Genomic DNA, 24,875 nt, shown 5'->3' on the forward strand with positions numbered 1-24,875 from the left:
ACTGCAATTGAGTGATCTAGCATAATCCAGAGACTGCATTGCTTCTTGAGGTTCTATTGTAGAGTATATCGAGAAGCTTCTGATATTTTATTGGCTGCTGCAGGTTCATTTCGACTGAAACAGGAAATAATAAGTCCTTTGAGCCATTACCATCACAACGTTCTTGCTCATACAGGTTACGATTTGAGGACATAGGTCGCTCTCTTAGATGTGAATGCATCGTGTCTGATGTTTTTGGAAGGTCAAGTGATCCAGTGTATGCTGAAACTCCTTCAGTTTCACCAGGTCTTGTAGCTCTAAATTCTAATCTTGTTTCCACTTGTATATACTTAAAGATAAACCATAATTGTGAGATGGGTATTGTTGCCGTGTGTGGAGTGTCCCGTACTGACATTCCTCTCTTGACATGAATTTGTAGCAGATTGTATTTTGGGTTTCCTTTGTTTCTCTCTTTTATTTTAAAATTTGGTTGTGGTCGGTGTTTGTATTAGGTGTATGGTCAAAAAGTGCAGTCACTCACTGTCACCATGTATTGTCTTTGGTTAGTTTGAGAAGAGGACAAGTGGGCAAGTAAAAGTGGAAGGTCATAATTTTCATCCCTCTATGATTTAGACAAAAAGGAGGAAGTACATCCTTTTCTTCAACTTCCTTCCCACTCCAAACAACCAAAACGTAAATGATCCATGCTTTATCCAACGAATGTAAGGAAATCAATGAGTTGGTCTACTTTTTACCCTTCTCTTTCCTTTTTTGTAAGCCAGGCATACTGTTCGATTTTGGATTGGTTACATTTCTTGCCAGCATTCCATTTCCTACAAGGCTTGAGTGCTTCTCACAGTTAGTTCAATATGCTTGGGAAAGTCCTCCGAAAGTATCAGCAACTTATGATTGATTTCTTATTTGTTTCACTCTGTTAAGAGGAAATTTGTTAATGCCTAAGGCAGAGCCTAAAATTGACATGCCATTTTAGTAATCTTCTGCAGCTTTCTTGTATGCCATTATTAATATTGGATACTATCTTTCGTGCTGATGGTTGCTGGAGTTTTTTTGATTATTGCCAGGCAGATACTTCAACTTAGTTTTAGCTCATCAAATTTCTTTCATTCATTTTACTCATATATTTCTGGATAAGTAAAATTTAGCCTAATTGGGCCAACATTAGATTTGCTGTTGTCCTTTACTTGATACTTCCTCCCTTGTGACCGGCTCATCCTTGTATGTGTTTCCCTCCCCTCTTCAGGCCAAGCATATTCTTCCTTGTTGATGTCTTAGCTTTAATATATCTTGAAATATTTCTTATATTTATTTTGACAAATTGAATAACCTAACTTGTTCCCTGGCATATCAATCATGTGTCCTGTTGGGTAATTCTAATAGTTTTATATAATTCTTATTATGGAGTTTATTTATGAATCTGCTTTTCTCAGGTATCCCTCGGATGGATAAGCTGGACATTGAAGGAAGAGGTTTTCACACCAATCTGTATGCTGTTCGTGGCGTTTATAGTGGCGGAAAGGAGGGTAAAAGTAAAATTCAGTGGCTTAGATCTATGGTTGGAAGTCCTGACCTCATCTCCATTCCTGGTATGCTAAAAAAATGTTCCATGTGATTTTGGTTTCTTAGCTCATTTCCATTTCTGTGTAGGACTAACATATCTTTTATAACTTTGCTTTTGGTTGATGCCAGCTATGCAAAACCTTACTTCATTTAAAAAATGATTAGAGTTGCTGAAATTGTCTGATTCTCATGATAGATAGTGTGTGAACAAGGAGATTTTCCTTGGTGCAGGATGTTTTACAACATGTCTTCTTTCCCTCAGTTGTGTCCAAACAGAACTAATAAAAAGAAAAAGTTTTACTGTCTTAAGAGTAAAGGGAGAAGCAAGTTGTGCAGATGCAAATATTTAATGCTTCGACAGTAAGGTTCCTCTGATCCTTACTATGATCTGAAGTGTTAAGGGAACTAAAATTTTGCACCTTCCCAATGCTATACATCTTGCTGGAGCTCTGTAAATTTGAGCATTTTATAACTCTTAAGGTATTCGATGGAGGTTCATCTTTTATATCTGTTAGTTTTCAAGTATGATTCCCCATTGATCACCCAATAAGAACAAGAAAAAGCATAATGAAGGGTTGATAACATATTATATTTTTTTTGAACAGGTAACTTTGTATATTTCTCACAAACAGTACTGAAAACCATATATACAAATTTTACTTCAAAATCTTGCTAACTCCTCCCTAAATTGAATCTAGAACATCAATTATGGAGATAGTGTCATTTGAATATATTTGATTACACCAAAAACATAATAGTAAAATGCATTTTAGCGTAATCTTTTGCATACTATTCTCTATGCTATCAAAACATCTAGCATTTTTTTCCTTCCAAATTGTCCACCAGATACAAGCAGGGACAATTCTCCATCTATCTCTGTTTTTTGCTTGCACACCAGCTTCCTCCCAGCTCTGGATTGCTTCGGTAATCTTTCCAGGCATAGCCCATGAGATCCTTTGAGATTTAAGAAAATCCTCCATAGCTGTCCAGTGACTTTGCAATGAAGAAATAGATGATTAACTGTCTCAGCCTTTTCTCCACAAAAAAAAAAAACCACCTAGGACAACGTGGTATCCCTCTCCTCATCAGATTGTCTTGGGTGAGAGTTGTTTCATTGGCTAGCAACCAGATAAGGCAGGCCACTTTGTGTGGAATTTTGTTTTTCCAGATGCCTTTCCATGGCCAGTTGCTTATGCATTGAGGTGTTTGATTCATCCACCTATAAGCGTTACTTACTTTGATGGTGTATTTAAGAAATCTGCAACTCTTTGGATCTCCCATCATTTAGAAGCCTTCTAGGGTTGAATCTCCATCCATGGGGTGTCCAAACTTCTACAATAGACTTTTGTTGGTGAGAGACTAATGCATGAATATCTGGGAACAAAATTTCCAGTCTTCCTGACTCACGCCATTCATCTTTCCAAAAATCGGTTTTAGCCATGTTTGCAACTTTAATCTTAATTTTGGTTTTGAATTTACTCCATAATGTTCTGATAGACCTCCACAAACTAACTCCATAGGGTTTTCTTATTTCTATTGTCGTCCAGTGGTCTTCCTCTTCATACTTAGCATAAATAACATTCCTCCATACGGTCTGGTTCTCATTGCTATAATTCCATAGCCACTTCATTCTAAGTGCCTTGCTTTGGAATTTCAAGTTCTTGATTCCCAATTCCCCTTGTCTTTTGCCAGTTAGCACTGCTTCCCATTTGACCAGATTATAACCCTTCCTTTCGTTGTTTCCTTGCCAGAGAAACTTCCTCCTCACCTTGTCTAATCTATTAATAACCCCGTCTGGAATGGGGAAAATAGACATCATGTAGGTTGGGAGTGAATCAAGGACTGAGTTGATGAGAGTTAGTCTGCCTCCCCTGGAGAGATACTGAGTCTTCCATCTTGCCAATTTTTTTTCACACCTTTCAATTACACTATTCCATATTTCAGTTGATTGTGATTTTGCTCCCAGTGGCATCCCTAGATAGATGGTGGGTAGATTTCCCAGTTCCCCACCTAGGATTGCATTTAAAATCCCCGTGCTTTGCACCTCACTAATAGGATATAGGAAACTTCTCCTACAATTAATTTGCAACCCAGAAATCCCTTGAAGAAGTACCAAATCACCCTCAAGGTCCTGAGTTGATCCTCTTCAGCATCACAAGATATCAGAGTATCATCAGCATATTGCAAGTGAGTTATCTCCAGATTCCTTTCTCATACCCCTTGATCATTCCTAGATAGTTTCTCTTTTTAGAGATGAATCTGACCACATTAAAATCCCCACATACTCCCCAAGGACCTTCCATCAGACCCCTTACTGCCCCTATCTCCTCCCATACTAATCTTCTTTCTATGTAACAATTAGGAGTATATACCCCAGTGATACGACGAGAAGTCTTGCAATTGTGCCTCAAATTTGCAGGTTAATGGTAAGCACCTATTTCCAAGATTTCTCCCCTCCATGTTCTGCAATTCCATAGCAATAATATACCCCCTCTAGTGCCACTAGCTTCTAAGCAAGCAAACTTAACCCATCTTCCTCCCCAGATTTGTTTCACCTCCTCAAATGAATTCCCCTCCAGGTAAGTTTCTTGCTGACAAAATAGTATCTGCATTCCATTCTATCAGTAAACTCTTAACTAATCTCCCTTTATCCCTATTGTTCAACCCCCTAACATTCCATGAGACAAGTTTGAACTTCATCAATTACTATTTGTTTCACTTCTCCCCTTGCTCCTATTCCCGTTGTTTTTGAATTTGACATCAAAAAGACAAAAGACTCTTCAGCTCCTGAGAGCCTCTAATTTTTGTCTTCTTACAGAAACTCACATCCTCAATTCTTCTGGCTTGTCGAGAACTATCCACCTGTAGTAGTAGTTCTAGAGCTTCTTCTTCATGTCCTTGATAGTCTGCTCTGAGCACTTTGCCCAGTTTAATCATATTCTGCTTCATCCACAATGATGTTTCCCTTTCCTTGCATATTATCAATTGTTGTTGCTGGACTTGCAGAAGTTCTACCTCCGCAATATCCAATTCCCCTTCTATAGCAAGTGAGTTTCTCTCCCCAACCTCAATTAATCTATTTTCGATATTATCAGTCTCTTTCTCCCCCAACTCCCCGTCAGTTGTTTCTATTAGATGTTGCTCAACTTCTACTGTTACTTTTTATTTTTTTAGAAATGGTAACTTGTATTATAAACACAGGAATACTTATAATTAGAAATACAAAAGTAGTGTTGTTTTCCTATGAACTCATTAAGGATTCTAAGATACGAGGGATATCCTCATTTTTCATGAGGATATACATGTTTACACCAAAAATAGAAAAGAGCTAAACAATTTAGCTTCATCTATTCCATAGAGCAGCTCTTGTTCTCAAAACATCTCTGATTCCTTTCCAGCCAAATAGTCCACCAAATGCAGGCTGGGACAATCTTCCATCTCTCCCTTTGCCCTGACTGATTTCCATCCCGATTCGAACATGCCAAAGCTTCCTTTATGTTTCCTCGCATAGACCAACTGATGCCCCTTGTATTGATGAAAAATTGCCAAAGTTCCACTGTCTCCTTACAGTGTAAAAAGAGATGATTTATTGTCCGTCTCACATTCACAAAAAAAACATCTGGAGCACAAATCGAGGCCCTTCTTCATACGGTTATCATGCGTGAGAACAACCTGTTTTGCTAAGAGCCAAGTAAAACAGGCCACCTTAACTTTCCAGACCATTTTCCATGGTCAGTAGCTTGGTTTTAGTATGTGTCCTCTGTGAGTTTCTGTAAGCTGTTCCAACTGGGAATCTCCCCTGTGTATCTGGAGCCCATGATAGTTTGTCTTCACTGTTACTCAGTTCTTGCATCGTTCCAGGATATTTAGAAATTCAACCATTCTATTCACTTCCCAATCATTTAACGATCTTCTGAACCTTAAATTCCAACCTTGAGTATATCTCATTTCTTTGACAATGGCCACTTTCTGTAGACTCAAGCTGAATAGGTCAGGGAAACTAGCTTTAAGTGAAGCTTGTCCCACCCAAACTTCCTCCCAAAATAGAGTTTTTCCACCATCTCCTATCTTAATTGTGCACTTGTTTATAAGTTTTGGCCATAGATTCCTGATTGTCCTCCACACTCCGGTGCCATATGGTTGTGTTGCTATGTTGCTCATCCACCTTGTTTCCATTCCATATCTAGCCTTAATGGTATGTTCTGGTGATGCAAATCTCCACAGCCATTTCATTAGCAAGCTGTGGTTTTGTATTTTCAGATTCCTTGTTCCTAGTCCCCCTTCTTTCTTGCTGACTAAAACTTCATTCCACTTGACCAAGTGAAACTTGTGCTTATTGGATCACAGTTTCCTTGCCAAAGAAAATTTCTTCTAATGCATCTAATCTGTCTCCTACACTTGCTGGCATAGGGTACACATCATGTAGGTAGCAAAGCTCAAGAACACTGTTGATGAGAGTAGCTCTGCCACCCAGGGACAAATACTGACATTTCCAATTGGCAAGCTTCTTCTCGCATTTCTCCAGTACATTGTTCCATATGCCTTTTGATTTGCTCTTAACTCCTAGAGGCATTCCCAAATATATTTCTCTTATCTTACTGTTACTCTCCCGACATGTCTTCTTTGGACACGTACGCTGTCTCCCTCTCCTCGATTATCAATCGCTTTCTAATCTGCATGGTTGCTGGCTCTGTTCCCCGAGATATTGAACTTGTGGAATTTCAATAGAGATGTCTGTAGTCTGTTCCAATCCATTGCTATTGCTTAAGTTATTAATAATGACTAAGCTTGAGAAATCAGGCCCACCTTTTCTTGAAACTATGGGCTCAAGAAGTTGGCCCAATTTTTCAATTTCATTTAAAGTGGACACATGCTTCTCATGTGCTCCTCTTTTACACACTGGCAGCTTTTGAATTGACCCCTTCCTCATAGTCTGTTGCTGGTTGATCCCTAGAAAAGTGGGATTCTGTACTTCACAACAGTAGGAATAGTCTATTATCCTCTGTATAACTGGATTAACTGGGTCCTTGTCTATCCTTTCTTCTTCAGCAACTATTCTATCCATTTCTGGTGACATTTCAAATCTGATTTTGCTTTCCAACCATATCGGAAAATAGTACTTAACACCATTTCTGGATATTGCCACTTCTTTTGGTATCTTCCTCCCGTCATTGGAAACCAAGATTCTAGCCCATTTCATGTGGTTCTTCAGCTCTGTTTCTTCTTCAGTGGCCTCCCATCCCCCACATAGGTTTCCAATTTCTTGGAAGACTTTTTGTGACCATAGATGCAATTGGATTCCAACAATTTTGATTTTCCGGTGGAAATCGTACTATTAGGTACACACCCTACCATTAAGTTCAGCACTCCAAGCTGAAAGTTTGATTCTTCCTACTCCACTTCCCTTGTGAGGTTCGCTCAGCCATGTGCTTGTTGGGGAATTCAGAGAGGAACTTATCACCTCATGGGTGTTGTTTGGACTATGCCTAACAGAATCACCCACCTTCTATACAGTTGGGAAGAGGTAGGTGGGGGAGCTTCAGACAGAGATATATGGAAGATTGTCCCATACTGTATCTGGTGGACAGTCTGGAGACAGAGAAATGCTAAATGTTTTGAGAGCAAAAGTTGTGATCTTCAGAAGATCAAATTGAAGTTTACTTAGAGGATACTGAGTCAATTATTGAGATCCTTGGCTCTATTTAAAATTTAGATTCAGATATCCTGTTTTATTGATAAGTTATAATTATGGTTTTCAGTACAACCCAATGTACTGGTTTTTGTCAATACATACGAATGTTACCTTTCTCAAAAAGAGGAACTTATCACCATACATTTCATAAATGGTCACCCCGAAAGCCTTCTTCCAGAGCATAGTCGACCATCTTCTTATCTCTGTCAAGGATGGTTTTTCTTTACTCCTTCCTTCCAGTTGCTCTACCAGACACCTCTTCAATAGTCCAGTATCCTGGCTATCTTTCTGCATCTCAACTTCAATGTTTCTCTCCTTATTTGTGATGTCTGCATCTCGTAGATTTTTGGACTGCTATTTACTATCACGTACAACCCTCACATTTGTGTAGTTTGGATCAGTAACTCTCGGCGGGCCGACAACTTCCATCATTTTAGCACATTTAATGAAATTCTCAATCTTAAATGCAATGTCTAACAATCCAGCATTAATGGCTAACTCTGGGATAACTAGGACAGAACTCCCCCCATTATTAATAGTTACAATGCTTATAAATCTCCCATGTTCATTGTACTTTCTTGTTCAGAAATGCTCAGCCCCTTTCTCAGCATTTTTCCACCTTCTCATCATCTTCTTATTGTCGCTGGAAGCTTCTCTAAGAATGACACAGATCCACTCCATAATTTTGCGGCTAATGGAGGATCTCCTCATCATCTTACGACTTCTTTCCACCCATTCATACCACTCTGCATTCTCCGATTTCCATCTTGTAACATCAAACAACTTGAATCCCGCATTGAAATAGATCCTATTTTCTCCCATTGCTGGATGAAACTACTAGACTGAAGAAGAGGTAAAGAGTGAGCTATCAGTAAGGTGATAACTCAGGTTAGATGAGAAAATAAGGCGGAGAACTGCGGCAGAAACCTACCCCAGAGAGAGTGATCACTCCTATCCTAGGAAGTAGGAGAGTGTTTTTGGAGAATGTTCTTGAGAGCATTTTTTACCTAACAGATTATATTTGATTTAGTACTTTGCTGTATTATTTACGTGGTCCACTGCATCTGTTTCACTTGCGGCAGAGTTTACTGAGAAAGTAAGCATCAGAAGAGGGTAACACGAAAATAACTCACATCTATTTGACAGGATTCAAAGATTCAAACTATCTATTCCCTCCATTTAAAAAAGAGTGACCTGGTTTGACTTGACACGAAGTTTTAGAAAACAAAGAAGACTTTTGAATCTTCTGGTCCTAAATTAAAGTTATGTCACATGTACTAAATTGGCCTTCAACCTTGTGGCTTTAAACATGCCATGTGGCAAGCTGAAAGCAAAATGTTACCAAAAAAGGAAAGAGGTCATTCTTTTTGAAACAAACTAAAAAGGAAAGGAGGTCATCCTTTTTTAAACGGAGGTAGTATCTATTAGAGAGGGTAACAAGAAAATAAATATCTAGTAGACAAGATTCAAACTACGAATTTATTTAGACTGTTACCTTGTCACCTTTCAAGCAATTAAACCTTTGGTGTAGGAAACTATTGTTTCAAAACCAAATAATGGGTGAACCAGTTCTTGAACATTTATATATTTTGTCCTTTATATTTGGAAATCTCATCTATGCATAGCACCATGTAAAATTGATAGGAACTTTCTAAAAGAAGATGGTTTTGTTGCAGGGGAGACAGGAAGAATGTATGAAGCTAATGTTGATGACGTGGGTTATAGGCTGGTCGTGATATATACACCAGTAAGAGAAGACGGAGTTGAGGGGCATCCTGTTTCTGCTTCTACTGATCCAATTGCAATTGGTAAATAATCGTGTAGAACATCCGTACAGTAATTTTATGATGAGTTATTTTTTATTGATCGTTAATTTTATAAGGATTCTTTTAGTAGCTGATTACAGTTTCTTTGGCTTTTTTGTTGATAAAGGTAACATCAGTTTTTTTGGATTTTTTGAATGCAATTATCTTTCCTGTATCTTTCCATCTATTTCTGTGTCTTGAATATAATTCTAATTAGCATAAGTTTATGATGATGGATGATAGCTGTAAATACTTGACTTTCCCAATCACATAAGTAGCATTTCTCTTGCTGAACCTGTGCAAGCTTGTTAATCAAATACTCTTCTCCCATTAAAGTACATGAGATCTGGCAGATTCTCTTTGTTCTGTTGGCACATATTGAACATATACTTTAGGTGTAAGAAGTATTATTGGTAAAAACAGGTAGGATTATATGGAAGTACTGAAACTTCGACTTTATAAGGATCCACTAAGTTCTTCAAGAAGTGAAAAAACCTCATCAAATGTCAATTTGGTATTGTTGCACCAGTCCTGGATAAGTGAATCTTCAGACACTTTGGTGTATTAGCATGTAAATCACTATACTGACTCTTCCGTTCACTTTTTGTTCCATAGAAGCCATCTTAATATTAAGTAGTCCACCATTCATTCTTGTAGTTTAAGTTTCTAAATTGGCAGTATTACCAATATAACCTTGATCATTCTCATCAAGTTTAACTCCAGTGTCTGGGTGGACATTGGTAAAATCAAAACCTATAAAACAACGGAGGGAAGAAAAATATTTCAACGGAAAATGAAATCATTTGTTTGCTCTTTTGGTTATTATCTTAATGATTTTGGGCTACCTCTACATATGTATCTTACTGAGATATTTTTTCTTTCACATTGGTGTCTTTGTTTCTTCTTTATCAACTGTTCATGTTTGGCTTTATTCTCCTTTTCCTCATTGCAGAGCCTGATGTTCTTAAAGAAGTAAAGCAGAAGCTTGAGACTGGTTCTGTAAAGTTTGAGGTGATACATCTCTTGAAATAATTTCCCAGATCTTGTTGTGTGTGATGACTTCTTTTTCACCTTTTGAACTTCCCTACAACGCCTTGTTTTTACATAAATCCATATGAATCGTTTGAAAGTTTGGGATTTAATTTAATGAAAGTTGTTTGTGGTTCACCAGCTATCACACTATAGTTAAAAGTCTTAAAATAGGTTTTAATCATTCTATAAAAGTAAATGAATGTCTCCTTGGGAGTAGCTTCAGCCTTTAGATATGGTAAAATTAATTATTTAACAGTGCATGTCAAGCTTGTATTCTAAAATATATCTCTGCTCTCTAACATAAAACAAAAACCACAAGGAAAATTGATAAAAGAAGGACGGGGGTTGTGATAAAGCCTGTATAATGTCATTAAAGGATGTTTAAGTTGCTAAAGATGAATGTAATCATCAAAATTCAAACATCTGCTTGCGAGCAAAGGGCTTCAAGTTCCCAAATCAAATATGCTGTAGATTGTCCAAAGCAATGATATTATATTGATGAAAAATTTGTAATTGCTTGAGCGTATCTAGTTTTTCTCCAATGCATTGAAGTGGTGAGGCTCTGTCTGTTTGTTTTAGCACCTTTTCAATTCAAATAAGATTGGCTCACATCTTGCATTAGACTGCATCTCTGGAATTTAAATTAGTTTGGTATCACATCTCATCATCAGTTGTTTATGTTTGCAGCAATATATATATATGAATATATAGGTGTTGACATAAATTACTTTGATGTCATTAATGCAGGCCTTGTGTGACAAGGATCAATCTACAAAGAAAGTTAGTGTCTTTTAATTCATTATTCAATTTCAGTTTCCAAATCATATGTAAGAAAGATGAGGGATAAACTAATTATAGTTGCAACTTTGCAGGTTCCAGCTATGGGGAATCTTGAAAGAAGAATTCTGGAAGTCAACAAAAAGAGGGTAAAGGTGGTGAAGCCTGGTTCTAAGACTTCTTTTCCCACAACTGAGGTTCGAGGAACATATGCCCCTCCATTCCACGTAAGTAAATCTATATCTGACTTCCGATTTCTGTTTTAAATATAGGTTTGGACATATGCCTCCGAAGGGATTACTGAAATTTGTAAATTGATGAAACAATAAAGAAAATGTAGAGGGAGAAGATGACTTAATTAAAATTTGAGTAACAACTTGTATTTACAAAGAGATATGAGCCTAGTATATATACTAGTTACATTTTCACTAACCGACTTCTCTTGATCTCAACAAGCTTACTAACTATAAGCTTTTGACTTGTAACAAAGTGTTGAGTAGTAGAAGCTTCTATTGAACTAGTTACAATTAGCCTCTTAATATTTATATCTCAACAACTTCCTCAATCATTTCTCTACCACTTTTTCATGATAGTAGAATTGTTTGAGAATCACATATGTTACCTAGGCCTACTATCCTCTTGGAAAATAATTTTTTGTTGATATATGTTCTCATACAACGTTGGAGTGGCAAGACACTACAAACTAACTAAACCGCACTAGGATATTCTCTTGGATGCTATGCCTTCACTATTGCTCATTCAGACTTGTGGTTGATTCATGAGCATGGCGTAGTACCCTATTATGGTGTCCTAAATATCCATACTAGAGTGGCAAAATCAGTCTGCCTGTAAGTCCACGGGCTGTGGAATTTTACAGGCTTGGGCAGATCTTGAATGTTCGAGGTGCCTTTGGGTTTTCCTGAACGTTTCCTCTGGCAACAAGCTTTTGAACCCTAGTCGATTGAGAACACATGCACTTGTTGAAGTTCTTTTTGTTTTTTTTTCAACTTTTCGCCATAAAACAATTACTCTATCAGATGTTATCCATAGTATTTTATGAGTCTTATGTATGTGACTGATGTTGCATGGTTCTCCTATAAAAAAACAGAGAACTGATGAGCATAGCCTGGATTTATCTAATTGGGTACTAACATCACTGTTGAAGAGGCTCACATCCTGCATTCAGAAGACCTTAGATATATGCTGTTCCCATTAGAAAGATTATGTGCTATAAGCCATTCAGTAGTAAAGGTTCAGATAGCACTCAAGAGTATGACCTAGTTAGGTCACTGTAGTGGGTGCAAACCTTAAAAGTAAAGTTCACATTCCAGTAGAGATGAAAATCACTAGGTTGTTTCTTCACATCTGCTCGAGTCTTGAATAGTGTACGAAGTTATCTGACACCTGTGTTGGTGACTAGTAGAATAATTCATGATGCGCAAAAGATGGTCGTAAGAACACCAGTATCAAAAAGGAAGTAAAAGGTCCATATGCTAGTTCAATAAATGACAGTTCAGTTTGTTTCCAATCTAGAAGCATGTACTCAAATGGGTTGTTTTAGGAAATATAAGGCATAATGATCGGAGTTTAAGATTAACTCTTCATCCATGCCATTGTACAGGTGGAGCTGTTCCGAAATGATCAACACCGGTTGAGGATTGTGGTGGACAGTGAGAGTGAAGTGGATTTGCTGGTACAGACTCGGCACCTCCGTGATATCGTCGTCCTTGTCATCCGAGGTCTTGCACAGAGGTTTAACAGCACCTCACTCAATTCCCTTCTCAAGATAGAGAATTAGCATCATATCATGTTCCTTGTTATGTACATTAGTTGGTCTTTTTCTGTCTCTAACTCCAGTAGTTTGGTGTTGATTTTTTGTTTCTGTTTTCTGGTGAGGTATTGAGTTTCATCTGGCTATGCATTTTGCTTCTTTCATTTGTTTCTTATTATGCCTATGTAAGTCAGCTTGGTATTGTCTATGTAAATGCGACATACCCTTGTGCATGAAAATACAAAGAAATTGTGTGATATTTCACCAAAATAGTGTCATTACTTTATATTGAACATTCAACTTCAGCATTACTAGCAAGATGTGTCATGTGTGCAATGTACAATACATGATTATGGAAAACTTTACTAGCTTTTTGCACTCCGTGAATCGTAACGTTTAATTTAAAGTCACATATTAAAGTGATCATATATACTCCCTCCGTCCCATTTTAGTTGCTAATCTTACTAAAAATTGTTGTCGATCTTACTAAATCAAGGAAACAATGATTAATTTTTTCCTATATTACTCTTGTAATGAATTTTTTTATTCAAAGTAAAATTCTTAAGAAGTTTGTGTAGGGGTGAATTAGTAAAATTATCTTTATGATTTCTTAATGTGCGTGTGTAAAAAAGTGATAAAATTCAATTTGAGACTTCAACGTATTACACATTTAATTAAGGATTCAACTTTCAAAATTTGTAGATTTATTCTTCGTATTACTATAAAGGAAATAGAAATAAAATTCTAGTAAGATCTTAGGATATAGAAGCAAGAGCATAAAATATTGTTTTAATAGCAACAGTTTGAAACATTTACACTTCAAGCAAGTTATATTCAAGAACAATAATTAATTCTAATAATTAAGAAAAAACATACGTATCCTTGGAAGATTCTTTTTTCTAAAACAGTTTGTCTGTCCATATTTGTTTGACAATTATATTAAAAAGAGATGTTTAAGATTAATTGTTAATCTAAACATTTAAGAAATAATTAGTCATTTTTTCTAATTTTATCCCTAATAATTACTCAATTTTATTCCATAAAAAAGTTATGTAGACTTTTGATATTCTTGGTATAGAAAGGTTATATTAGTCAAATAACACATTGTGTTAAATTTTTCTTAAGAAAAATGCATGACCTTACCCTAACAAATAATTTAAATGACCTTACCGTAACAAATAATTGTGGACGGAGGGAGTATTAGATAAGAAGTTTGATAAAGGGCAAAGTTTTAGTTTGGGTTAGTAAAGAAACAAATTTGATAATTTCTCACTAAAGAATGATATGATACCTGACAAAGTCAAACTCTGCCTATAATATATATATAAAAGAAAATATCATGTCCGTCTATGTGGTACCACCACAAATAATAATTCTTTTTTAAATTAATTTATTTTTAAAATTAGGCTTCTCTTTTTATGAAAAGTTGTGACTTTTTTGAAGAGTTGTGATTTCAATGAAGATTTGTAAATTTTATGAAAAATTGTGACTTCTATAAATAGTTGCGACTTTGATTAAGAGTCGCGATTTTGTGAAAAGTTGTGACTTTTATGAATGATTGTGACCTTTCCGAAGGGTTGCAACTTTCCAAATAGTTTTGACATTTCTGATAAAACACAATAAATATTTGTGAATGCTACCGTTTGTTGTCTATAAATAGAGACATTCCTCTCATTTTAAAACAACGAAAATTATAAAGCTCCTCCTCCTCCTCCTCTTCACAAATAAATATTAGTGTACTTTGTTCATGTTGACTCACTTACATCATTGCTTATGTTATAAATCTTGATATATATTTTTACGATCATTAATTTATACGTCTGTTTTTAAGGATAAATAATAAGATGCAATAAATTTAATTTTCCTTTATATTATTAATGTTTGTTATCATGTAATTTTATATGTAAGATAATATAGTCTTTTAATTTCAATGACTGATAATTTTTAAATATTATTTTATAAATTTTGTGATACTAAATTTCAGCGCGAATACTAAATTTCAGCGCGTACCGCGGCTAGTTTTACTAGTTCATTAATAAATTTTTTTTTTTGAAGGACAAACTTTTATTTTTACAAAATCATAGTGCTATAAATATATATAATCAAATATCCTTAATACATAGGGTTTTAACAACCTGAGGAAGATTAGACGATCACCATATTGAGTCCAGGTTTTGTCATTAGCTCTTCTTTTCTTCATAAATTTATCTTGTTTGAATGTATTTTATTATTAATCAGCTTAATTTATCAGTGAATTCTGAAATATATTGATAAATAGGTCTCAAGTATCCTCAACATTGCATGATTAATTGTATACATTGTAAGTGGAGAGTTGATTATTTATAAATTAAACATGTATGTAATCGACAAAGAGACACTCTTTTCATCTGTTTAGCGTAGGCGAATAGAGTTACCTCGTACCTGGTTATTCCTTTTTGCTAAAATTAAAGCTTAAAGACTCATTTAGAACGCTTCTCGAACCCAAGACCTCTGTTTAAAGAATTAAGTTTGATATGATATTCAAAGGAAATATTGGTGTACTTAAGTGGTTAGATAACAAATCCTATGAAGCAAACTGATTTTGATTGAGGCATTAGTTTTATTCATAATTTGCAGGACAAAATGATTAATAGCAATAACGAAAATGTTGATCAAAGGCATAGTACTCTGACGAAGAGGGGATGTGGATGCAGCAAAAAAGATTTTTTGCCAGAGGAATCGTTTACGAGCTGGGGAAGTTATGGTCAGGCATTACTTGAGACAAAAGCAAGGCTTAAAAACCGCGTATTATCTCGTTCTTCGGACCAATCAGAGCTCCATAAAGTACGCGATAGCAGCCAGCATCAGATGAAGAAGTCGTTGAACTGGTTTGATTTGATTTGGCTTGGTATTGGTGCAGTTATGGGTGCTGGTGTTTTTGTACTAACTGGTGAAGCTACTAAAAGCTTAGCTGGCCCTGCTGTTTTACTGTCTTATGCTATATCAGGCCTCTCTGCTTTGCTTTCAGTGTTGTGTTATACAGAATTCTCAGTTGAACTCCCTGTTGCTGGTGGATCATTTGCATATCTGAGAGTGGAACTTGGCGATTTTGTCGCTTTCATTGCTGCAGGGAACATTCTGTTCGAGTACATTGTGGTTGGTGCTAGCGTAGCGCGATCCTGGACTTCCTATTTCGCGACTCTATGTAATCACCAGCCTGATGATTTCCGTATCAATGTCTCGAGTCTTTCTGAGGGTTACAACCACTTAGATCCTGTAGCAGTTGTTGTCACACTGCTCATTTGTGCATGTGCTTGCGTGAGCATGAAAGGGTCCTCGCGATTCAACTCCATTTTGACCATACTACATGTTGCTGTCATGGTTTTTGTACTTGTTGTTGGCCTTAGTCAGGCTAATGTGGCTAACTTTTCACCCTTTGCACCTTTTGGTGCCCGTGGCGTCCTGAAAGCATCAGCTATGCTCTTCTTTGCTTATGTTGGATTTGATGGTATCACAACTCTAGGGGAAGAGATCAAGAATCCAGGTAAGCAGATCGAGCCGGAAATACTGAAAGTTCTATACTTGTATATATTATCGTAAGCACCCTTAAACAAAATTCCTTGCTTCGCTACTGCAGGTAGGGATATTCCTGTGGGACTAATAGGTTCTATGGTGGTGGTCATCATAACATATTGCCTTCTAGCCGCGACGTTGTGCCTTATGCAACCTTTTAATCAAGTGGATGTTAATGCCCCTTTTACCATTGCCTTTCAAGCTGTAGGGATGAATTGGGCAAAGTTCATAGTTGCATTTGGGGCATTGAAAGGGATGACAACAGTTCTGCTGGCCAATATTATTGCTCAAGCTAGGTATTTTACGCACATTGCAAGAACTCATATGGCCCCTCCATTTTTTTCCGTAATCAATGAAAAGACAGGGACCCCTGTCACGGCTACAGTTGTAATGACTGTCGCGAATTGCATAATAGCCTTCTTCACAAGTCTTGACATACTGGCAAACCTTGTTTCAATTGCCACGTTGTTCGTGTACTCTTTGGTTCCCGTAGCACTTCTAGTGAGACGTTACTACGTGTCAGGGGAAACACCGGACAAGGATAGGAACAAACTCATCATGTTCTTGGTTTTGATCATATTGTCCTCAATTGGATCGGGTGTTTTCTGGGCAATCAGCGAGCACACTTGGTTAGGGTGCATAATTTGTGCTGGAGTCTGGTTTTTCACCACGTTGGGGCTACATTTAACACTCAAGGAAGCGCGACAGCCTAAGGTGTGGGGAACACCATTGATGCCATGGCTTCCATCTGCTAGTATAGCTATTAACGTGTTCATCATGGGCTCGATTGATGGTGCATCATTCGTGAGATTTTCAGTTTGCTCCGCGATTTTGCTCATTTACTACTTGCTTGTAGGATTGCATGCTACCTATGATGGAGCCAAGGAAATTGAGAGCAAAGGTACAAATACTACTGACATTGAAGCCAGTGCAAGGACAAATGCCAATAAGTAGCTTATATAATTAGGAATAAAAGATAGTGGTAGGTTGATTTTGCAAGTATTTATGCCTGTGTGAAATACTAACTTAGTTTTCTAACCTTTTAGTTTAATTGTTAGCTTTATCAAAGCAAGGACAAGGTTACTTACCATTTATTTCAAGTTACCAATAAATGTCTCATTTATTTTTAGGGATTCAATAGGAAAGGATTCTGAGGTTCGAACACAAAAGCCCACTAGTCGAGCTGAACTGGTTAGTGATGGAAGTAATTCCCACGAACTAAGAACAAAGGATGTACTTGCCCCCTTCCCCATTGAACACCCGCTTGGCTCCTTGTAGAGTATAGCTTACATCCAAATATCTGATTGGGGAACGGGATAATGCCCATGAAACTCCGGCTTAAAGGAAAGCCTGCCAAGCCGTAGGGTTGACTCGGAGATCTAGGTGTCTTAGTAATGGATGAAGGAAAGCTCTTCGAGATTTATATTTACATCAACAGCTTATGTAGTGGTTGACCTTATAAAGCTCACTAAGTGTAGCTTCCTCTCTCCTTCATTTATCAAGAAATTAGTCATCAGACTTGATCTAGTCTACAAAACTTTAATTTGTTTTTCTTATTGCATCCCCACGTTAAAAAAATTATTGTACTGTGTGTATAGGTAAATTTTTATTTTATTATATATAAATATTTTTATAAATGGCTAAATCTTCTATACATGATAGAGATAACTTTTTTAAAATTGAAATCACTATCCCCACATATTGTTTGTTTCACGGACACATCAGTGTCCATCTTAACAAAATATTGTTGTGTGATCGATACATACGGGCCATCATATCAAACTTGAAACAATATAAGGTGTTAATTACAGTTTAATTATCAAAAATGTAAGTCGGGTATACGAACAAAGTTTCATAAATAATAATATGAAAATAAAAACAAAAATTATATTTAAGGTGTAGAAATACTCTAGATATGTGTCTAAAATTTGATAGGCAAAAATTGCACGATAACGCTTGTGTGGGGTGTATATATGTAGTATTGTACGCAACTATGCATAGTTGAGTGATTGAAAAAGAAGTGTCAATAATATAACCTTGGACGAATTCATTAACTTATAATATGACATAGAAAAAGAAGTGTCAATAATATAACATTGGACTAATTCATTAACTTATAATATGACATAATTGATTATAAACGGACAATCTTAATAACTAAGTTGGATGATTATATATCTATACTTCATTGATCGACGTGTGCCAAGAATTTGGTGCTATGATTTTGCTTCCGATAACCATTAAAGTTCTTTTAATTAATTTACCTAATATAACCTCTATATTTTAATCACACACTACGACGGATGCATATGGCATGAAATTGTCTCTAAACGCGTTAACTGAATTTTGTCAAAGGTGAATTTATCAAAGGAGCTTCAACGCCTACTATATTACCTGTATGGCAAAGGGATCTCTTAAGTGCAAGATCCTCACTACTCATTACATGTACACACCATGAGTTTGAAAATGAGCAAGTGGAGTACTACACAAGACAAGTATAGGAACAAACTCATCCTGTTCTTGGTTTTGATCTCACTATCCTCGATTGGATCGAGTGTTTTCTGAGCAATCAGTGAGAACACTTTGATCATTGGAGTCTGGTATTTCGTCACAATTGGGGCTAAATTTAACACTCAAGGAAGCTGCGAACGCCTAGGGTATGGGGATTACCATTGATGCCTTGGCTTCCATATGCTAGTATAGCTATTGATGTGTTCATCATGAGCTCGATTAAGTTACTTTGATTTCTACCCTTTCAATTTTAGTGTTTCAAATGCTTGACCTCATTTAGCAATCCCTTTCATTGGTATATCTCAATACAAGACAAGCGCATAAGAGAATATAAAATCAGAATCAAGCTATTGCGCAATCTAAGTAACCTTCCCATCTCCTTTATAATCCAATACGCCAGAAGGGTACAAAGCCATCGTAAGATAGTCTGCACAATGTTCAATACTAGAACAATGCAGCAACTTTTACTTGTCTACTTTAGAAACAGACTCTGTACGAACGGACTAACATCATAGGCATATATCAAGACAAATAAAATTGGAGTATAGCTAAAAACGTAACATTGTGCTATCATTTAGACACAACTAATTCAGTTACCAGGAGCAATAGGAACATCTTTGCTAACAACCACATTAGAAGTACCATTTCCTTCTTCAATATTGTTCTTCCACCCTTTGCTCTTTTCGAATTCCTTTGCTGTGTCATAAGAAGCATGTAGCCCGAAAAAGAAGTAATACGCCAAAAGAAAACCTGTCCAGCCAGCAAATCTGATGAACGAATCTTTATCTATCGAGCCTAGTAGGAAAATGTTGATAGCTATTGATAATGATGGCAACCAAGGCACAAGAGGCACACCCCAAAGCTTAGGATTACGAGCCTGAGGAATGAAAATACAAATCCCTGCAGTTGCTGAAACCCAAATAGGCACAGTGAAGCAGTATCCAATCCATCCTTTCTCACTAAGTCCCCAGTAAGCAGCTGTGGCGATTGAGGACCCGAGGATGAGCAATATGCATATAATTAGCTTGTTGCGGTTTGCGTTTGTGGTCACACCACTCACATAGTAACGACGAACGAGGAGAGCGAGGGCCACGAGCATGAAGATGAAAAGGGTGGAGATTGACAAGAGATTGGAGAGAATTTCGAGCTTTGTGAAGAAGGCGATGATTGCAGTAGCAGACATCATGACCGCCGTGGCATTGACGGGCGTCCCTGTTTTTTCATCAACATAGGAAAACCACGGAGGCATCATGTGAGTCCGCGCAATGTGAGTGAGATAACGAGCCTGACCAACCGCGCCTACAAGCAACACTGAGGTCATTCCTTTCAACGCACCTGCAATTAGTGACAAAGTCAGAAATTTCGCTAAATGTGTTCAAAATTTTCATGAGTATGTAGCTCCGCCCCTACCTGCAGCTACAATATATTGCGCCCAACTCCATCCAACAGCTTTGAACGCCACAGAAAACGGAGCATTAGGATCAATGCTCTGATAAGGCTGCATAAGACAGAGTGTTATAGCCAATAAACAGTACACAGTAGTGGTGATCACCATAGATCCAACTAGGCCAATGGGGATATCTCGAGCTGGATCCTTAGTTTCCTCAGCCATAGTCGAAACAGCATCAAAACCAACATAAGCAAAGAACAACACCGCAGAAGCTTTGAAAATGCCACGAACTCCAAATGGCGTAAAGGGGGTGTAGTTCTTGGTATCTGCCTTGATTAGGCCACAGATGATGATGAAAACAATCACCAGAATGTGAATGATCGAGGCAACATAGTTGAGACGAGAAGAGCCTTTCGTACTACGAATGGCAATGATGCAGATGATGAAGCAGACCGCAACAGCGATTGGGTCAAGTTGGTTATAGCCCTTGGCTAAACCATGAGCCGTGATGAGGAATTTTTCAGGCTTGAAGTTCAACAAAGTTGCAAAATATGAGGTCCATGAACGAGCCACTGCAGCACCACCAATCACATATTCAAGAAGGATGTTTCCTGCAGCAATGAAGGCCACAAAGTCACCAAGCTCCACCCTCAAGTAGGCAAATGAACCACCTAAAATAATCATTTTAAAACTTAGTACATACTCCTTAATAAAAACTACATCAACATTGTTGAAATTATAATTAAGTAAATAAAAGTGTGATGTATATGTATTTTAAAAGTTTAAGCTTTCCACATACATATACACATACACTTAAACAAACATTAATTTGCAGTTGCTGATTATAATTTCAACTTATCGAGCATATTCAACGAGTTGATCTGATCAAGGCTTCATTTTAAACCCCTGACTGTTCATGTAGTAATAATAATAATTAGCATGCATGTGTTAGCTAATGTTTTAATGAACAGAGTAGATGAGATTATACAATATTAATAAGACGTATTGAATGATTGCCAGTGATAAAACAATGAAATATAGTACAAAATGATTTATTTTGTCGATCATAATGTAGTATCTACATTTTACAATTAGTTCGAAATAATTCAGACAATAGTAAATTTACAAAATACAGATTAAATTATACCAAAAAAACAAAATTGACATTGAATGGGCGTGTGCACTGGGAATATAAATGTGCCAAAAGGGTAAAAAAATTCAAGAGGTCTAACAGTATAGGATTTTATACTGGAAGATAATAACTAATTCACATCTCTATCTTTTCTACTTAAATTAGAAGATTATAACTGATCCAAATCTCTATCTTTTTCTACTTAAATTAGAAGATAATAACTGATCCACATCTCTATCTTTTTCTACTTAAATATGAAGTTTTCGTATACGTTTTAATTTGTGACATGCACCTAATTTACTCAACATGATGTGTTTTACCACTAAAGCAAATTACATGATGTGTTTTTACCAATAAAGCAAATGCTTCAAAATTTCAATCTCATGCTTCCCAAAGTAAACAATATTCCACAGTTTTATCCTATGGTCGTCCCACAAAAAGGAGAAAAATCAACGAAAATCTATATGAACTCTGACCTAATTGTAAAATGACGTTATTGCATTGCAAGATGCATCTTTTTCCTGAATTAATATATGAGAATAATTATAACTTTATGGATATTTAGATTTTAAATTTGAAAATATCAAACTAATTTAATTCTAAAGAATAATTCTCATAGAGTAAAATGTAACTAGCGATCCTAAAAGTCCAAAAATGCAGCCGAAAATATTACGTTAGCCTTGTGTTTCCAACCTGGAACGTTGAATCTTCAACCCTGGCCCCAGTACCCATTGCCATAACTGCTTAGTGGGGACTGCAAGAGAGACTCAAATTTCTATTTTGCTGGCGCTGACTTTAGAAATTTCAGAACTTTTAGACAATTCCACAACTTTTTGGTTCATTACATTTTCATATTGGGCTGTACACAACTCACAACGTTACGGTGATTGATTTGAAGATAAGTTATGATGGGTATTAAAAATATCAACATCAATACTCCAAACGTAATAATCAAAAAAACGTATTATGATTTTTTGGGTACTAAAATTTTTTCTTAGGATTATCTCCTTTAACCCATTACACCAAATGTGTCCACTTCATTTGGAAAAGCAAGAAATATCCAAACTTAATAGCTTCGTGACAACATACCCCTATTAAGTTAATGCCTTAGCTACCATTCACTAATTGTTTGGTTAGAAATTAATTAATTTAGAATTAGCTACTTTGAGATAATTTATTTACCATGTGTATTAAATAGTTTATCACACTGCAATAATATAAATGATGAGATATATTATTCGAATATAATAATCAAACAAAACACTATAATTTTATCTTAAATAAAAAAATCCATAACTATATACTTTTATCTCTCAAACCAACCGAACCGATCCCTAGTCATCAGGGACATGGTGACCTGCAGAGAGCGACTGGGCGTGGGATAATTTAATTAAGAGATGTAGACATTTTATTAATTATTTACTCCTACTTATTAGGATCCATTGTTTCAATTCGGTCAACTAAATAATAAACTTCAAACATTTTTAAATATGAAAGGCAAATTATTGACAAATGCATGTGTACACTAGCTAGCTGTTAATTTACTACAGTATTATTTTCATTTATACAACGACGAAACACTCTTAATCCAAACTTTCTTTTATATTAATACCATCGCTGGCTAACTAGAAGAAGAAACACACAAATACAGGCAAAAATAAAAATAAAAAATTATGTTATAAACGTATAATGCCCTTAGTAATCAAACAGTTGTCACTATCTTTCAAGTCTCGTAAGTCCAACGGAGAACTTTGCATAATATTCACAAAATTTAACTTTTCGTCATAACAAATATCAACTTAAAATCAAAACTCCTTTTGTACAGTTTCTTATAGAAAAATTAACTTTTATCTTGACAACAATTTACCTGCTTATGAAAAGTGATTTTAAGAAAATAATATGTGTAAAATTTATTATATCATGTTACATAATCGTGCCTTATTCTCTAAGTTACTATTCCATAAGTGGAAAATTCTTATCTGAAGGTAACTTGATCACGAAATCAACTTTCTCTTAATTAGAAGTCTCGTGTTTTGAGAATAAAGCGTGAAAATATTTTTTAATCTTACATGACACGAATTTAAATGAATCAAAGGTCCAAAGCAACTGAATTTGAAAGAAAAGGGTTTAGACAAATTCAAATTAATCGAGATTTCAAAACATACCTGCAACAGGGATCTCAACGGCAAACTCAGTGTAACAGAAGACAGAGAGCAAGGCGGAGACGCCGGAAACTGCATATGACAGTACAACAGCAGGGCCAGCGTCCTGGCTCGCTTCAAGCCCAGTCAGTACGAAGATTCCTGCTCCAATCACCGCTCCCATCCCAAACCATATTAGGTCCCACCATGTCAATGTCTTCTTCATTTCATGGTGACTCCGTGACTTCGCCTCCAGCTCTGCTTCATCATTCGATCGCGTCAACGCCCGTTCGATTAACCTCGTTGGAGTTTGCCTCAGCGCATTCGCGTAATTTCCCCAGCTCTTGAACGATTCCTCCGGCAGAAAATCGTCTTTTGTGCACACACAATTTCTTCGCCTGATTCCTCCTCCTGATTCCGGTACTTCACTTTCTATCCCCATGCTCTTTCACTTTCTGCATAATTTACAAAAACTAATTAGCAGTACTACATAAAAACTGATTACATTACAAGCCGACAATTTTGAATTTATGAGTTCTAGATTCTAACAAAAAAAAAACAGTTCAATTAATTTTTATAAATTATTTATACATATTAGGTAGATTTTTAACAGAATTCTGCCAAACACATGGATAGTGTTTGGTACTCCTAGATCCCTAACAAAGACTACTCTGTATCCAGAGACAAAAAATTCGAGACATGTGATTAAAGAAACAGAATAAGATGTTTTCCCGAGAAAATCTGTGTGAAAGGAGAAAGACTTTAACTATGAGAAATAATTTTAACTTACTTCATAACTCATAAAACAAGGGAAAAAAATCATATCTCAGATCCCAAAATATGCAAAACAAAACAAAAGTACCTAATTGGTTTCACTGAATAATTGAAAAACAGAGAATAAAAGGAAGATGAAATGTATACCTGGTGATTAATTAGCAATGAATTTAATTTGAAGAGACACACTGGTAAAATGCAATGTATGTAGAGAGTACTATATATAAAGAGGTATTTATGTGTGTGTGAAGAAGATCTTCTTTATTCTGCCGTAAATGGTAAGAAACTAAGTATGCATATTTATGGAAATATATGAGTAGGTGTTGGCCGTAAAATTTGGTATCCAAATTTTAAATTTTGATTTTAAATCAGTGTTTGTTTTCAAGTTTGTTGAGTATTTATCTATTAATGTGGTGTCCTGGGATTAGGACTGTCAATATGGGCTAGCCCACCCCATTCGAGCTAATTCATACAGGTTTTGATATTTTATGGGTCAGGTTGGATTAGCTTTTTTTTTTTTGTGGGTCGGAAAATGGTCGGCTCAATCCACAAGTAGGTGACTACAGGCTTGCCGGGCCAGACCACTTTTAAAAATGAAAAAATTACATAAATTGATAAATTTTAATAAATAATTACTAATTTTTACAATACTTTTTATTTATTACCATTTATAGCAATCCTATGTTAAATATGTCATATGTATTAAAAGTGAATTATGTATGCAATATATATGAATTATAA

The 24,875-nt window shown here is 36.1% G+C and overlaps 3 protein-coding genes across 6 annotated transcripts in view; 2 read left to right on the forward strand and 1 right to left on the reverse strand.

The window, feature by feature from the left end:
- LOC107010976 (187-kDa microtubule-associated protein AIR9) overlaps positions 1-12,946 on the forward strand; it is a 32,992-nt gene extending 20,046 nt beyond the window's left edge. For all 3 annotated transcript variants that reach the window (XM_015210261.2, XM_015210260.2, XM_015210262.2), the window contains exons 32-38: positions 104-285; positions 1,428-1,583; positions 8,926-9,057; positions 10,007-10,065; positions 10,834-10,866; positions 10,959-11,090; positions 12,485-12,946. In XM_015210261.2, the coding sequence (XP_015065747.1) occupies positions 104-285; positions 1,428-1,583; positions 8,926-9,057; positions 10,007-10,065; positions 10,834-10,866; positions 10,959-11,090; positions 12,485-12,661 (871 nt within the window). In that variant the 3' untranslated portion in view covers positions 12,662-12,946. The remainder of the gene's footprint in view (positions 1-103; positions 286-1,427; positions 1,584-8,925; positions 9,058-10,006; positions 10,066-10,833; positions 10,867-10,958; positions 11,091-12,484) is intronic.
- Positions 12,947-14,746: 1,800 nt separating this feature from the next.
- Positions 14,747-17,315, forward strand: LOC107010806 (cationic amino acid transporter 1-like). The gene is made up of 3 exons (XM_015210082.2): positions 14,747-14,805; positions 15,251-16,157; positions 16,251-17,315. Exons 2-3 carry the CDS (start codon positions 15,257-15,259, stop codon positions 17,138-17,140), a joined length of 1,791 nt encoding a protein of 596 aa, XP_015065568.1. The 5' UTR covers positions 14,747-14,805; positions 15,251-15,256; the 3' UTR covers positions 17,141-17,315.
- Positions 17,316-19,047: 1,732 nt separating this feature from the next.
- Positions 19,048-24,467, reverse strand: LOC107011849 (cationic amino acid transporter 1-like). Of its 2 annotated transcripts, none has more exons than XM_015211513.1 (4): positions 24,282-24,467; positions 23,385-23,815; positions 20,108-20,758; positions 19,048-20,032 (listed from the first exon to the last, which is right to left on the reverse strand). In XM_015211513.1, the coding sequence occupies exons 2-4, from the start codon at positions 23,800-23,802 to the stop codon at positions 19,287-19,289; spliced, it is 1,815 nt and encodes a 604-aa protein (XP_015066999.1). In that variant the 5' UTR covers positions 23,803-23,815; positions 24,282-24,467; the 3' UTR covers positions 19,048-19,286. The 2 variants fall into 2 exon arrangements, with proteins under 2 accessions (XP_015066999.1, XP_027770569.1); XM_027914768.1 differs by lacking the exon at positions 24,282-24,467 and adding an exon at positions 24,151-24,175.
- Between the last annotated feature and the right edge of the window lie 408 nt (positions 24,468-24,875).

The sequence above is a fragment of the Solanum pennellii genome, chromosome 2 (assembly GCF_001406875.1).
Source record: "Solanum pennellii chromosome 2, SPENNV200".
NCBI classification, from domain to species: Eukaryota; Viridiplantae; Streptophyta; class Magnoliopsida; order Solanales; family Solanaceae; genus Solanum; species Solanum pennellii.

Excerpts from the sequence above, each read along its gene's own strand:
- LOC107010806 (XM_015210082.2), top strand. The coding sequence starts at position 15,257 with ATGATTAATAGCAATAACGAAAATGTTGATCAAAGGCATAGTACTCTG. Across the intron at positions 16,158-16,250 it reads GGAAGAGATCAAGAATCCAG|GTAGGGATATTCCTGTGGGA; the intron begins GTAAGCAGATCG and ends TCGCTACTGCAG.
- LOC107011849 (XM_015211513.1), bottom strand. The coding sequence starts at position 23,802 with ATGGGGATAGAAAGTGAAGTACCGGAATCAGGAGGAGGAATCAGGCGA. Across the intron at positions 20,759-23,384 it reads CGTTGAGATCCCTGTTGCAG|GTGGTTCATTTGCCTACTTG; the intron begins GTATGTTTTGAA and ends TGATTATTTTAG. Across the intron at positions 20,033-20,107 it reads GCAATATATTGTAGCTGCAG|GTGCGTTGAAAGGAATGACC; the intron begins GTAGGGGCGGAG and ends CACTAATTGCAG.